Genomic DNA, 16,852 nt, shown 5'->3' on the forward strand with positions numbered 1-16,852 from the left:
CTGGCATGCAGCTTATACACTTGCTGGAAGGCTGTATCCCTGCTTTCTTCTGAGTCTCATTGTAGATGTATTGACGTAAGAGATTTTCAGGCAGCTGCAAGTAAGAATTTATCAATTGAGCTTACTGTAGATTACGTAGAAATGTGGAATAGCTTAGTTAAATAATTTTATCAGGATAAGAGTTTCTGAATTCCAAAATGCTGCTGTGGTAGTCTAAATTAGTATATCTTAAAACTGCCAAATTTGTGATCTAAAATAGTTTTTAATAATTACTGTGGGATAACTTAAAATTTGATTTTTTTTTTTTTTTTTTTTACAATTTAGTGTCAAATCATATTCTTATTAAAGTCATTATGAAAACTCAGCTATGGCATTTGCCGTGTTGGACCAACATCAGCCATCAGAACTGTTGAAATAACCTCGGCCACGTATTTGTGCCATGAAGTTCCAGTAAATTGAAATAGAATTTAGCATAGTGCTCCTGGGACTCAGTACAGTTTTATGTATTCATATATTCACCTCAGAAATGGTGTTTCTGTATAAATGTTGTGTATGTAGAGCATTTGTTTGCAATTGTTACATTTCTTTGTATGCTTCAGATGAATATAAAGCTACCAAAATGATGCATGGTTAAAATATACCGATTCATTTTATTTAAAAACACAACACTCAAATCTTCCTTTTGGTAGACGGTTGACTGCAGTGTATAAAGAAGAAATTATGTCTGTTTTCTGTTTATTGTGTATGTCTTGGTTCACATCTCAGTCTTCTGATGAGTATTTCTTAAACAAAAAGGATGACTGGAGGAGAGTGGAAAAGTTAAGAGTAAGAAGATAATCCCTACCTTCTTATTTTCTTTCCCTTGCAAGATTCTTTTATCGCATAGTAGATTTGAACATATGGTATCTTTTCTTACTTCATTTTTCACTCAGGATTTTACAAAGACATTAATATTGCACTAAAGCTGCCTAAAATAATAATACATTTTTGATAGGAACATTCTAAAGATTTCAGAAGTATTTGCTTACATATTAAATTGCTAACAATAACCCCTAAAATCCTTAAAATATTCACCTCCAGAGTAACCCATATATGAAAAGCTACTGCTTAATTGGAAAGAGATTTTTTTTTTTATATAGCATTCAAAATTTGACTAAAAATATCTGTCTTTGAGAAACATTATTTTTACAGTATTCTTGAGATGTGGAAGCTACTTTTCACAAAACCAGAATGAAATGGCACTCATATTCATTTTCCTTCTATGTATTGTCTCTGTCTGTGTTAGGATTATTAGACAGGTAGGTAGTGCTAAGTAAGTACTTGGATATTATTTAGAAAAAATAATCTACTATACAGGTGTCTTTGCTTTGAATATATTGAAAAAAAATTGTATGTAATACCTTAAGTAAATATCCAGTAATACCATACATTTAAAAATGGTAGTGGAAACACATAGTGCAGAAAAAACTTTCAATATCAACTCTAGTATCTACAGTAAGCAAACAGTATACATGTCTGTTGCATAAACCTACTCATCCCTTTCTCTTTCATGATGAATTGCCTTGTCTAGTTTTCTGAAATGTTTCACAGGGATTATGCTGTAGAAGACCATGTATTTGGTACACATTGTCAAAATTTACTTGCTAATCTGTAGTAGTAATTGTTCAAAGAACAAAGCAGAAAGTAGTTGGTACTATATATCTCGCAGCTCTGGAGACAATCAAGTTCATGTCAAAGACAGACAATAGTTCTAAGCCTTTCTTTCAAAAGAAATGAAAATGCCTTTGTGTATTGTGTGTGAATCCTAGTGCAATCATGTAATGAGTTGCAATATATATTGTCATATACAGGATTTTTCTTTCCAAAACTGGAAAGAATAGATTGATGAAAAAAAGAAATTACCGTGTTTTACTGTTAAAGATTTAGTATTTTTATAATAAAAAAAAAATTATTCTTGTTTGTGACACTGACCTCTTCAGACAAAAGTTTTTTCTCCTGTAGGGCAGTAAGCCTGGCGCAAATTTCTTTTTTCTCTTATTATATAAAGCAAATCCCAGAAGACTTTCCCAGTCTTCATACCAAATAGTCCTGATGTAAATGGAATCATGGGGTGAAATTCCTATATTCCATTGTAAGCAGGTGCTTCACTTCAGCCTACTGGGAATTTCTGATTTTTCTTTGCAGAGACTCTTCAATATACTACATATATTCCTTTAATTCAAGTGCTGGAGCTATGTAGTATGGACAAAAAGCAGGTTGAAATTTAACAGTAGTAAGGGAGCACAGATAGTATTTTCTTTTCTATGATAAAGAAACATTTTCTGAAAACAATGCTTATTTGCAAAATAAGCACTGCTAAAGCTGAAAGAGCTGTTGGTTGGTCCCTCTAAGCCAATGGTTTGGCCTCATAATGAAGTTTCCTTCTACAAGTACTTGTATAGCTCTTTTTGGTATTCATTCATCATAAGAGTAATTAAAGCTTTTGAGTTAAGATTGCAGCATACCAAATTTAGCTGCTGGCCCACACAGCCTCCTGAGGAACTTTATATACTTACCCTGACCTTACTGTTGAGTGTTTTAACTGGTAATATCTAGTTTGCTAGTAAGTGTTGCATGTATGCTGCACACGTGGTTTTAAGGGGCACCAAGAAAGCATAATAATAAAAAGTGTCTTGTTAAAGCACTGGAAAATGTTTCTTTCTTTATTGTATACCAGGAAAGAACTATTCAGAGATAACATTGGAATAGTGCTGTAAGTCATCCCAAAACTTTCCTAGGACTTCAGCATATGAAAACAGGTAGTGGTAATGCAGATAACCAAGATGCTGGTAACCAACTTCACACTCCCAACACGTCATCTGTTCATAAGAAACCACAGTAACAGCTGAAGGGAAAGTGAGCTAAGGGGTTTTATTGCTGTAGGTCTTCCCAGATGAAGTAGCTTGTTACTGGATCCAACAAATAGGTTAGTGTACAGTCTTCTAAGAAAGCCAATAATGTACCAAAAATCGTGAGTTTCACCATATGCACATCCAGCTGGTATCCTCTTTCATATTAAGTATATCTTGTATTTTTAGTAGTCTATGATCTGGGCTGGGAGAGGATGGATAGATAACTAGGGACCTTACTAGACTGATATGACATCACTTTTTCATAGTATTTATTACTTTCTTGATAGTTGGTTGGAACTGACTACTTATTCATATGGTTATAGTACCTATCAGTGCAGGAGGTAGGAATACTCACTCCTGGGTGAAGGGTCAGAATCCCTGCAGACCTGATTTAGATGAATTATTGCATTTTGTGTTTTGTTTGTGAGCTGAATTAAGGCTCAGAAATGGGGCAAAAAAAAGCAAAATGGATCAAGGTGAATCCAGCAAATAAGTTATGTGCCGTCTTCTCAGCAACTGTGATCCAAATCAAACTGCTTGAGCATTCAGGGGCTGTATACTTAAGTCTTGAGGAAGTGCCTGTGAAGCTGCAGGGGAAAGTAGGTACCAGCATTTAAGAGAAAACCTCTCCAATACATCTAAAAAGGTGTCCCTTTCACGTGGGACAAAGATATGAGAGCTCACAGTTTCAGCCTAAAAGAGGAATTTAATGTCAGAAAAACAGCCTGCTTTTATTCCATTGTCAGTGAATGGTAAGTTGACTGTTCCTTTGTCAGAAGAAATAGAAATTAAATATCAAATTTCAAATGAATCCAGCTTTCTTTATGCATCTTCTCTCTCCTCTGATCATCTAAACATGTGGTTGAGACGGAATCAGTTACTGAGTTACAACAGTGTACATCCACATTAAATCCTTTCTAGAACTTGTGTCCACATCATAACTGCAATCAACCTCTGAACTTGAATGAAACAAGTGACTTGTAAAATATAGGCAAGGATAATTCCATGTTTCCCAAGGGAAAAAAAAGAAAGCAGAATAAAGCATAGGACATCTTGGCCAACATATAGGTGGGAATCTTTAGAACCTTAGTAAATTGCTTGAACTAAAGTTTCTTATTAACCATAATTATTATAATGTTAATTTAAATATCGATTACGTACGAGATTTTAAGTGTTTGCTCTTTTCATCTTGCAATGATGTGATAAGAGCATTGGTTAAATAGACTGTTTTGTTGTTTCAGTTATTTAAAGAAAAAATACACAAGCCAGATGCATTATTTCATATATTTGGTTATGTCGTGCCACTGTGATTTGCCAAACTAACAATTCCTTCATTGCATGTTGAACCTGTCATTTGTTAAACACCAGATATTTCCTGGCTACTTCCCACCATACTGTTTTTATTAATTCTGTCTTAAGTCTGCTTTTTTTGTTGTTTCTTTTTGTGTGTCTTCATTCTCAGAATATCTTTAAGGTATTGCATTTACCTGCTAACATAGAGTTATTCATCTTATGAAGCCCACAGTATTCCCCATGTCTGTATCTTTTCCCTCATTATCAGTGTTCCTCTGATTTAACTGTTCCGTTCTGTTTTTACTTTTGATTATCCCAGGGTCCGATTGGTATGGATGGAAAGATGGTAGGTGATTTGTTCAAAACCAGTGTAATTTAGGTCTTGCAAATATTCACTCTTTACTTTTCCAATTACCCATGCTGAAATGTCTATTAATCACAAATTATCTTCCTTCGGCATATTTTCAACCTCAGTAACATAGATTTTTACAGAGTGCCAAAAGGCCACTTCAGTCTTTCTTGTCTATCCAATGAAAAAGAGATCAGCTGTGCTACTCCTCTTTCCTTGAAATTTTCCATCTGAATTAGATTGGAAGAGAGATGTTCCTGCTTGAGTGATCTGAACAGTGAATGCTTCACAAAGGTAGTTTGGTGGTGCCTTTAAAACAGCAGGATATTGTTTCTGACCACACATCTGTGACTTGCTGTTTTCTTTTTTCTGTGGTTTCTTAATTTTTATATTTTTGCCTGAATTTTGTTGTCTAGTTAGATCTGAACAGCCTCATGTCTCATTTTAAATGCATCTTTATGGGCTCTCAGATATTCTTTAGAGAGATGCTACTTGAATTAAGTAAGAAATAACTTTTGATTTTATACAGTGCATTTTTCAAAATATTTGTGTTTATGTATATATTTTATATCCATATATTTGGATGTATGAGCCAGAAGGTTTACATTCTTGGTTCTTTAAAGATTAAAATAATTAAAAGGTGTGAAAATTTCTGCATTTTCTCATGCTATTTGGCTTTGCTTCTTGTCTGTTTCTCCTTTTCCAGGGCATCCCTTTTCTCTGATACTCTGAATGCATCTTTTATTTTCTGTCCTTTCCATTGCAACAAGCCCTTTCCTTTGCAAGCTCAACTTGGTAACTTCTAGTGTCAGCTTCCATTTTCTTATTTCAAGGCTTTTTACTGTGCTCCTTGAGTTCTCCTTCTACTATTAAGTAACTTTTCTGCAGTTTGCAGCCTCCAATCAATAGGCTTTTTCTTTAATCTCTTTCAGCAGATTGGTAGCTTACCTGTTGACTTCAGCTGGACATGGCTACACCATATATGGAGTTATTTTTAGTTGTTTTTTATTATTTGTTTGTTTATTTTACTTTTAGTACTGTTTACATAGCAGCAAATATTAGGTTAAATTGCTAGTATGCAGTATCTGCATTTACAGTTAAAATGCAGGACAATTGCAATATTGACAGAGCATACAAACTAAAAGTAATGCAAATATTACATTTCCCATTATCTGATAGAGTTCTGTGCTGCCATGAAAAACAATTGTCCTATAAAAATGCACTTTTCAGCTTTCATCTCTCTATATTGAAAACATGATAAAAGAGTATTTATAAATGCACAGTAACAAAAAGACAAACTGATAATGCTGTTGTGAGTGAGAGTAAAAAGCACATTCCTGGGAGCATGACTCCATGCCTGACATTCAGTTCAGGGTATGTTTATGTTGCAGGTGTATATCCCTTATATCACACCTATAGTATGAACCACAATAGACACTTAGTAGCCTGTATGTCTTAGAGCGGAGAAAAAAGTATCCATTTTCAAATAATTTTTTTTAATACTATTCTAATTATTTGTTTCCTATTGCTTTAAAACAACATTTAGTTGAAACATTTTGGTATTTTCAGACTTTCATTGAAATTGTTTTGTTTTTTTAAATATATTTTGTGAGCAATCTGATGATTAAGTCAGAATGTTTTGAAACTTTAGATATTTGTATTTAAAAGCTTGCATACATATGCCTAGGTTTAGTTAATTTGTACAAATCTATCGTACAGGCTGCATGGCACTACATCAGTAAACAATTCCTGATGATTTTAGGATCAGGTAGAGCATATAATAGCTTAAAACCTATTGTGATGGGAAGACTGAAGTAAAGGAGGAGTCTCAATCATATTCATTAAGGCAGTATGATGTGTAACTTTGTAGAATTGACTAATTCAGAAATCTTTACTTCATGTTAAAATTGGTAAACCTCATACAGTATGTTGGTTTTGGTTTGTTTTTTTTTTTTTTTTTTTTGGTCTGAGAACCTCTGTAGTGCAGTGTTATTGTAAGGAAATAACACAAGACTGCAGCATCTACAACATGGAATGCTTTAGACTGCCTTTAGTGTAAGAATTAGATAGCCACAATGGTTTTGTATTTTACCATGATTCCTCTGTAACATTATTTTCTCATTTTTCTTGTTTTTTAAAAAAACTATTTAAAAGATTGCATGTGAATTAAAATATGGGGTTTTTTTCCTTTATTTTAGTGTAGTACAAATAAATCTTACCAGTTACTAAAAATAGCATTTTTCTTCTGCTACTTTCCTTATAGGTAATAATTCTCAGTTAAGATGCTTCCCCTCCTATCCCCCAATGCCCCGCCCTCTTAAAATCACACAGAATCACAGAATTATTAAAGTTGGAAAGGGCATCTGGAAGTGATCTGGTCTGACCTCTGCTCAAACAAAGCCATCTAGAGCATGTTGCTCAGGATCATGTTCAGATGGTGTTTGAACATTTCCAAGGATGAGGACTCCACTGTCTCACTGGGAAACCTATCCCAGTGCTATGTTAACTCTCACAGTAAAGAACTGCTTCCTGATGTTCAGACAGAAGAGTTTCAGCTCTGAGACACAGTACCTTCTGTCTTAAGAGGTTTTATAAGACTTTTAAGAAGTCTCCTTGCTCAGTTTCTTTCAACAAAAGAAAATTTCGAAAGTTTCAGAAAAACTGAAATATTACTGAAGTATCGTAAAACACTAGAAGCTAAGCTAGTCCCAGGAGTTTATGGAATTCTCTCTTTAAAGGGAGAAATATGTAAGTATTTGCCTCTATCTTCGAGTGTGAGTTGGTTGTCTGAGTGGTTGTAGTTCATAGTCACAGCTACTATACTGTTTTGTGATGTAATTCTGCTTCATGAAAATAGTTTGTAAAGAGTGGGCTAGAATAACTGATGACTTTCACTGCCTTTCCTAGGCTAGTAGTCTTAGTGATAGCAAGTGTACTCTGAATGGTCTTGCAGCAACAAGAGATACGTGCAGCTCCCCATTCTGCAATAAGCACCTTTCAATTTCTTCAGGGGTGATCCAAAGGTTGCTAAATCAGGGAGAGGAAATCTACTGTTGACTTGCTGGTTTGAATATTGCTTTATACATGCTCTAAAACTGTGATGGCTTGCAGTAATGCCAAAAGGATTACTGTTAGCCCAGAAACACATTTCTCCAGTTTTTCGGCTTTTTTCATTCAATAAGCAGTAATAGTAGCTAATAGTAATAATAGCATCTCCTTCAAATGTGGGGTTGAGCTATAATAGAAAAAGCCCCCAATATCCACCTACAAGTCAGCTCAACATTTATGGGTTCTCTCTCACTTGAGAATGATTAAATTAGGTCTTTCTACCATTTCTAAATTGTTCTAACTAAGTATTAAGTTTCTCAAATGCAAGTTAGATGATGTGCTCTTGTAATTTATGTCTGGAATAAGTAAATGCCCAAATTCAATGTGGAATTAAGAGTCCAAAATATGACTTCAGCAGTTACTGGATTTTTTGTTATCTCCTTGTTAGACTGTAACTATTTGCTACTCTTTAAGTAAAGAGTTAATCCTTATGATAACTTTCCATAACCTTATCTTTTTCTTGTTTTTCAGGGTCAACCTGGTCCTCAAGTAAGTGACATCTTATTTTCCTACATGAGTTAAAGATAAATGCAAGGCCCACCAAACTCAGGTTAACTACAATGTATTTTGATGTGATTTCTTTTAATCTTGCTGTAATAAGCTAGAAACTAGTAACCATTGCATAATTCAGTAAGGCAAATATTTTCCAAGAGAGAAACATGGGCCCCCACATATGGTTCTCTGAGTTCCCTCAGCTGTTTGACCAGATGGTGGGTTTAACAACATAATACTGAATAAAGCAAAACTGCTAACTATGGCTTGAAACTTTGCCGCCTAACTTTAAAGCAAGATAAAATAACTTAGCAAATGTGTAGCAAATGTAATACTTCAACTGCTTATTAATCACATGCTAATAATGTTGCTATAATCCAGGCAGCCCTCGGTTATTTTAAATATTGCACTGCTAGCTGTTTTGATAAATTATATACACTGCTTTTAATTCATTTGGCTTTATTTAAGAATAGTAGAAGTTTGTCTTGTGAACTGTAATTGAAGATGTGGATAGCTAGGGATGTAGCTTCAGTTCTAAAGAAGAAATAGAACAGCAGAAAGGAAACATTATGTATAGCCAAAAAATAAATGAAAGTTATTTGAGTTAGAGTGGTATAGAAACATGGAAGAGCAAGGAAAAAAAAGCAGCTAATACCAAAGGCAAAGTTAGTGAAATCAATTGAAAAACTCTAGCTCGTTGCATACTCAAGATTGAATACAGGAAGTAAACCCTGGTCTGTAGGACCATCTTAGCACAACTCAGTTGCCTGAACCAGGATTTCTGTGAGGTCCTTTTATCTTTCAGAATCATAGTTCAAAGCTTCACAGACTGATTTTAAGTTAAGATTATCTTTACAGGAAACAGACACTTGGATATTTTTTGTTTCTAGACATAATTTTCTGTTGAAAGACTGTTTGTGTTACAAGCCATGATCGCACTCAGTTTGAATGCCTAGTAACCTTGCAGTGTTAGGCTCCATTTCAATAGTATTATACAAGTAGTCTTTATGATATTGAAAATAACTACCCCCAATAGCACTCACATTTCATTGTAAACTCTTGATATGTGTCCTAAAGACAGAGGCAACTTCAGTCACTGTGCTACTTGGAGTCAACGAAGAGAGAGACTGTAATTCTGTATGGCACTCTTTCTCTCAACAAGCTCTGTTAAGGACCTGAGGCTGTCACTTGAGCCTACAGGCTGCCCTCTAGTTGATGTTGACCTGTGCTGCAACCCGTATCTTTTCTAATTGGGTTTGGACCCCCACCTCCAACGTTTCAGTTATTTTTTGAATGTCTCTTGCTTAATGCTTGTAAACAGCTTCTCAGTCTTTAGAGCTCATCTATCTCTACATGAAATGCCTGGAGATAGCTGTAGGCAAAGAACCACAACAGAGATGCCAGCATGCAGTATTGTTTCAAGGGCAGAAAGGGAAAGAAATCTTGTAATGATTGTAAAAGAACTGGGGTGTAAACCATAAGAAAAACTCTTTAAATATCCACTGCCAAATTGTATTAATACAGAAGATGTGTACAAGATACCAGGACCCACTAGATTTGGTGTGAGAATTCCTACATTCAGTACTTTCAGTACTTTCTTCCAGTGGAAATGCTGACCTCTGTGCCATTGCCGTTGTTCTGAGCAACATTTACCATTATTCTTAATACTACTGTTTCCTCCTTTCCATCTCAGGATGCTCTAAACATGAATGTACTCAGTCATTTTGACTGGATGATTGAGTGCAAGAATAATTCTTTCAAGGACGCTGGTGAGGAAATCATAGCCACATGAGAAAGAGTAGGATTCAGCTTTAGATCAAGTACAATTCTAAGTTTAGATCAAACTATAAGCTTCTGTGTAGGTATTGACACGTAATATATCTAAGTACTCCTTGTAGTCAGTGGAGGTTGAGTCAATACTCAGTGCACCTAGAGTCCTGTTCAGCTGATTGTAAACTCCTAGGGTTTAATAATATTGCCTATATACGTGCATTTGTTGCTACATGTAATGATAATCCAGGGTCTCCAGCCTAGCCTCTGACTGTTTTGTGTACAAGGACTGGAGTCTATGTCAGGTCATTGTTATATCTGTGAGTCATGGGCAGCTTGGATACCTAGGGAAACTCTCACATGACAGTTGCACACATTCTTGCCTCTGCTTATAGGCAGCTACTGAATCAAATAACCATTCTGCTGAATTTCTTTCTAGCCTATGTTGATGTCTACATGCTTAGGCAACTACACATGGTCTGTACAATTAAATATCTCTCCTCTTAAACTGAAACACAGATTCAGATAACTTAAGGATACAGCATTTTAAAAATGTTGAAAGCTGTGTTTGAAATCTTAAGACTTTTGAAAATTATTTTTAAAGTACCAATAGAAAACAGAATCTGTTCACATACAGATAGAATAAGTCAAAACCCCTCAATTTCTCATTAAAAAACTGAAGAAATTTCAGCCACCCATGATTGTCACTAATTTCCCTAGTCTGTGTCCATGAGTATTCTGAAATGAAAAGTATTGGTTGGTTTGGTTAATAAGTAAAGGCTTCCCAACTTCAAAGATCACAATTGAAGTGAATCGTTCTAACTAAAGAAAGGTTTTGGTGTCATAGACATGTAAGTCTACACTAAGAAAGATAAATTCTAATCCTTTTTACACTCAGTGTTTCATTAACACCAATTCTTTTTTTGCAATGATTTTCAAAAAGTACACACTGAATTATCCCAAAGCATATATAACTACTGAGTACAAATATAAATTCATAACAACTCAGTGATGTCTTCTCATCTTTGAATTTTCACTGCTTTTCTTAAAACATACATTGCAAAAGATGATTTTGCTTCATATCTGCTTCATATCATCTTAAGTAAAACGAAGCTTTATTACAACCCACAAGCTTTTTTTTTTTTTTGGAAAAAGCTCATGGTTCTATTGCATCTCTGAAAGGTAAAGACCAGAATCAATAGCTAAAGCATTTCTAGCACACATTTAAAAAAAAAAAAAGTACCTTCTTATATTTTTGGTTTTCTGGTAAGAAGAAAGCTGTTTCAAATGCCATGTAAAAGTGAGTTTCTTTGTAGAAGAGCGAGTAGTAAAGTTTAATTTTTTTTTCTGAAACCTAAATTCTGACTTTTCAGTGACCCCAAAGAATACCTGTTTTTTCTGATTTAGAATGTAAATATATATTTAGACTAGCTTGTACCAGGGAGGTTTATTTTCCCAATAAATCTATACAATCAAATCATACCCATATATCTCTCGTTTAAAATAATGGAAGCGTTCACATTTGTCAAAAAACAATCTTTAGATTCTAAAGTTAATTATATAAGGAATGTTCTTTCTCAGTAAAGAGAGAAGACTTGTTATTTTTAGCTTTTTGTTGTTTAGATGTAAAACTCATATAAATATTAGAAAACAGTGCATTTAGTATTATGGTAAAGGAAGACAAAATGATCCTTTACGGAATCCTGCTGAACTAAAACTAATAACAACTATAAATGTGGGGTAGGGTGGTGTTTCAATGTGACTTTGCCAACTGTTTTCTTCTTTGGGACAGTATTCTCTCCCTGGCCTATTACTATTGCAACATACTTTCTCATGTCAACATACATGATCACTCTTTGTGTGGGACTTTGAGATATAACAGTCTCACAGATGCTTCTCCCTTCTCTTTGGCAGCCATTCAAAGCTGCATTAGAAGTGGACAAAGTACTGATGATTGATACTTGTTTTCATGAGAATCATGTTTTCTTGTATGTGAAATGTCTGTGGAAGTGATGTATTTTAGTCTGAAGTTTTCCAGTGTTTTGGGGCATGATAAAGGGTTACCATAGCATTTCTGGTGAGAAATGTATGTGTATGTCTTGTTCACCATCAGGGTATTTGACTGGAGTTTTTTTAATTTCTGATAGCAGAGATTCTGATTCATGCTTAGACAGGCTATTACTAGCTTGTACTGTCAACAGAGCTGGTGGGAACCATTTTAACTTTTAGTTTTCTGTTTTTTGTCAAGGACTGAGAAAAATAGCCAGAGGACATAGGCCAGAGCTTTGAGGTGGTTGGCAAAGCAGCAGTGTGTATAAGACATTTGTTTATCACTTCTTAGAAAACATGATGGTAGGGAGAATTGTAGACCTTATAAAATGGTTCAGTATCTGACAGCAGGAAGCATGGGAAGCAAGTTGTGTAAAGAAAAATGTAGTCCTGCTGACTTTTCCTTTCAGTTTTGGTAGTTTGGATAACTATCTACGTTCCAAGACCTATTAAATATTCTTCTCAGTTAGCACATGCCATTCAGTACTGAGGTAGTTGATAAGGCCATGTGACCTTATACTTATATGGATAGTGGGGGAAGAAGGCATGAAATACACTTATTGGCATAAGGGTGGAGAAATAGTTAATCTTGAAGCACCCGGTGTAGTAAAGTTCCTGCTTCAGAGAGAAGCCCAGAAGTTGTATCAAGGCCATCAACTGGTCACAGTCTAGTGGATGATTTTGTGAGCTGTTTCTACCTGTAGCAGCTGATACCTTTAGTTCTTTTTAGGCTTCTGATCCTCATAAAGGATTGTATCTCTCAGTTTGGATATACAAATGCTAATCTGCTTTTAAGATTTTTCTGTAAAAATTTAACAATTAGTTTTTTAACAAAGATCAGCTACATTGTCTCTGGTTTTTGTTTTCTAGGAAAATATGGAGTGATGTTATCTTCGTTTTGTACATTTGTGTGTGTGTGCGTCTGCACTTATCCAGGATGCTGTCAGACAATTATTTCAGTGTAGGTTATGAAATTCCTTCAATAAATTTTGTGCATCTTATGTTCTTGTTAATTCCTTACGTAAAACAGATTATTTCTATAGAAATTAGAATATGAGTTAGAAGTTTGTGTAAATTTGTGTGGGATTGCATTGTGTTACTGTGATCTTTCATTTAAAGGGAGCCAAATATCATCCTGCATCTAAAAATTTGGATTCAAATGTTTGCCTTCACTAACATGTAAAGACTGGAAAGATCTATTGCATTGCCCATGTTCTGCCCTAGGTATTATTGATGTCAGTGAGTGCTAACCTTTACATTGGATTAAGGCAAGTACTAGAAGTTTCTTAACTTCTAGTTAATGTATTTTCAAGTGTATTTTCATATATATAGAACACAGAAATGTATTTTCAAAGGTGAGTGAACAGTTTTTTAGGATTTGGGAAAGAAGGACAAGTATTGAAATAGAATAAATAACAGGTTTATTTGTCTTTCAAAAAAATCTTCTAAGTGAGCTTGTAGTTTTTAAGTTCTCATATGCACATAACGTTTCCATCCAACTGTTGTCAGGTCTAAACTAGTGGGTTATACCAGTGTAAATTGAAATAAGGTTAAGATTAGCCTGAGAGCTTGGGCATGATCATGTACAGCAGTAGAAATACGTTAATGTAGTATCTTTAAAAACATCATTAGTCTCATGTAGTAGCCAGGTAGACATAGGACGACAGCCAAACACTATGTAAAATTGGTTTCTTACTTCCACCTGTACCAATAACAAGGCCAAATACTTGATCTCATCACTGCTAATATCAATGTACTATCAATTTTGAGATAAGAAAATAATCTTAACTGAGGGCATCATATAAACAAACAAGCTTGGACTAAGTTTCATATGTATTTAGCAGACAGAGATTTACCATTTGTTTACCATTTTACTTCCTTTCTAAAGCTGTAGTAGAATTCCTATTGAAATGATGTGATCTTTTTAAGAAACAGTCAGCTCATAAACACTTGTGAACATGAAAAACAAATGCCATCATCATGACTTTTCATTTGATGTTAGTTGCCAAATCAAACCACATCAGAGAGTGTAGAAGGAGAAACCATTCTCAAAACTTCTTGTTACATACATAAATATTTATGACACAGAAGATGCAAGAAAGATGCAAGATGTCTTCCCGGGAATTATTTTATTTAATTGTTTTTAAGTATGTTGCTTTCTCAGCTTTGTGTGTACTAAAGGAGAAGTTAATTTTGTTAAAAGGAATTAACAACAACAATAAGCACTTTTAAAGTATAAAACACTTTCCCCCAGTTTCCTCTGGTAGACTTATGTACACCTGTAAACCAGGATAGATGTGAATATTAAATGCTTTTTTGACTAAGCCAGTGGCATTAGTGCAAATAAGAGGATTTTTTGCTTTGTGAAGAACACAGAATTGAGAGATTTAGGGACAAATTGTGATGGACTATCAGATGTACCAAGAATAAGGAAGCACAACAAATAATTAAGAAAGGCTAAGGAGAGTAAGTTCAGACATTGACAAACAAAGTTCTTGTAGCTTTGGATATTGTACTCTGCTTTCAACATGTTTTTTCACTTGTCTCTTCCCACCCTTTTGTCAGGATTTGTGTAGGAGCCTCTAATGGCAGATTATTGACTTCCCTACAGTACCCTGCTAAGTGAACTTAGTTGGAGATAAGCAGACTTGTTAAAGTTCTGTTCATCTAATGTCAGACTCCCAAACTGAAGACCAAACTCCTACCCTAACTCTGTTGTTGTGCTCTTTTACCTGCTTGAGATAGGTAGATACCTCTGATTTGCAATACAATTTCAGTAACTATCCCTGGAATTGTGCTGAAATAGCAAGATGTTAAAATGTTCCACAGCATTTCCTGAAACTGGCAATTTATTTCTGATTTTCTTACTGTTGTGTTTTGGCCCAGCTAGCACAGCAGCACCACGACAGTCTCTCGCTCGGTGTCCCCATTCACCCCCACCCTCGTTAGGATGGCGGAGGTCCCAGTGAAATGGGATTAAAAAGATAAGCAAGGTTGTTGTGGATTGAGACAAGGACAGGGAGGGCTCACTGACAATTACGGTCTGGGCAAAACAGACTCCAGTACTCGACTTAGAGAGGAAAGTAGGAAAGCTTATTCTACAAGAAACAGAATGGAATAAAAGCAAAAAGGGAGCAGGATAATGAGAAAATTACAACCAGCACTTTAAGATCTCCCTCCCCCATCCCTCCTTTCTTCCCGGGCCCAGCTCACTGCTCCAGATATCTCTACCTCCTCCCCCCTCAACGGCTCAAGGAGGCAGGGAGTGGGGATATGGTCAGTATCTCACAGATGGGCTCTGCCACTTCTGTCTTCTCAGATGAGGACGACTCCTGGCATTCTTCCCCTGCTCCAACACGGGGTTCTTCCCCCGGAACACAGTCCTTAACAAACTTCTCTGGTGTGGGTTGTTCCCAGCAGCTGCGGCTTCTGCCGGTACAGGGTCCCTCACATGGGACACAGTCCTTCGTGAATATCTCTGGCGTGGATTCTTCACCGCAGTTGCAGTTTCTGCAGTTATAGGGTCCCTCTCTCGGGACAAGGCCTCTTCTGGGCATAAGTTTAATGAGCTGCTTTGTCGTGGGTTCCTCCCCACAGTTGCAGCTGTGGATATTGGGTCCCTTCCTTGGGACACGGCCTGCTCTGGCCATAGTGATAAAGGGTCCCTCCTTCGGGACACGGCCTCCTCCATCCAAAATCACTGTCCCTGGCTCAGGGCCTTTAATGAAGTGAATCGCTGCCCCTGGTCTGGGCTCAGCTTTAGCAAAATAAGTCTCTGCCCCTGATATGGGCTCATTATCAAAATGAGTCTCTACCACCGACGTGGGGTCTTTAAAGAAATGAAAATAAATCTCAGCTTCACCAGTTCTCTCCACAGAATTCAGGGGAGTCTCTGCTCCAGCACACCTCCTCCTCTCTTTCATCACTGACCTTGGAGTCCGCATGGTTGTTTCTCTCACTGTTCCTACTCCTTGCACAACCACCAGTCAGAAGAAAAAGAAGGGGCAGAAGAAAGAAAGAAGATGGAGGAAAAAAACCTCCCCTTCCGACTTCTTCTTAAAAAGTGATCATGGAGGCGTCTAATTGGCTCAGCCCCAGAAGTGGGTCTGGCTCTGAGCTGGGGAGAGTTGTGAGCAACTTCTTACAGGAGCATGTCAAACCATGACACTTACCTGATTCAGAAAAACCTGAATCTGAAAAATTTAAATCTGTTAATTTAACAATTACCAATTAAATCTAGGGTCTGATTTTCTACAACACAAAAATAAGAATATTCATTGTAGACAATTCTGTGGAAAGAGCTCCTCATGCAAACTGATGTCATCTCTGGATGCCCTCATGAAATAAGCTCTGTTCTTATGAATTGACTATGTTGTTATATTGTGACCATTTATACCACTGTTACTCTGAAAAAAACAAGTCCTAGAATTAAAAAAAAAAAAAAAAATATATACAAAACTCTAAAAGAAAATATGTAGAGCTTTGTAGGGTGATACTAACTTTTCTTCATGGTGGCGCCATTAATTTCTTAAAAGAAATGGTATTCTTTTCATAAAATAAACATTACGATGTGATTCATTCATTGCATGTTCTAGTATAAATGTTATAGGGAATCACACATTAGCATTCTACCTATTCATCTAGAAATTGCAGCTGTCACAGGGGCATACTAGATCTTCTAACAGCAAGTGAAGAACTGTGAAATAAAAATTACTTGTAAGCCTTAATTTGGTATGGCATTGCTTAGCTTAGAGTACATATGAGTACAAAAAAGCAATTGCAAGCCTAGTACTGTACTTCTATTACAAAAAGTACAAAGAGTTGTCAAAATATAATTAAGAACTCTGAAATATTTCATGTATTCCTAAATCATTTCTTTATCAAATGACCTTTGTATTTT

The 16,852-nt window shown here is 35.8% G+C and overlaps 1 protein-coding gene across 1 annotated transcript in view; it reads left to right on the plus strand.

The window, feature by feature from the left end:
- COL25A1 (collagen type XXV alpha 1 chain) overlaps positions 1-16,852 on the plus strand; it is a 314,147-nt gene that overhangs the window by 181,984 nt on the left and 115,311 nt on the right. Inside the window, exons 6-7 of the mRNA XM_061993189.1 lie at positions 4,504-4,530; positions 8,113-8,130. Coding sequence (XP_061849173.1) covers positions 4,504-4,530; positions 8,113-8,130 — 45 coding nt within the window. The remainder of the gene's footprint in view (positions 1-4,503; positions 4,531-8,112; positions 8,131-16,852) is intronic.

Source organism: Colius striatus, chromosome 3, assembly GCF_028858725.1.
Source record: "Colius striatus isolate bColStr4 chromosome 3, bColStr4.1.hap1, whole genome shotgun sequence".
Lineage (NCBI taxonomy): Eukaryota > Metazoa > Chordata > Aves > Coliiformes > Coliidae > Colius > Colius striatus.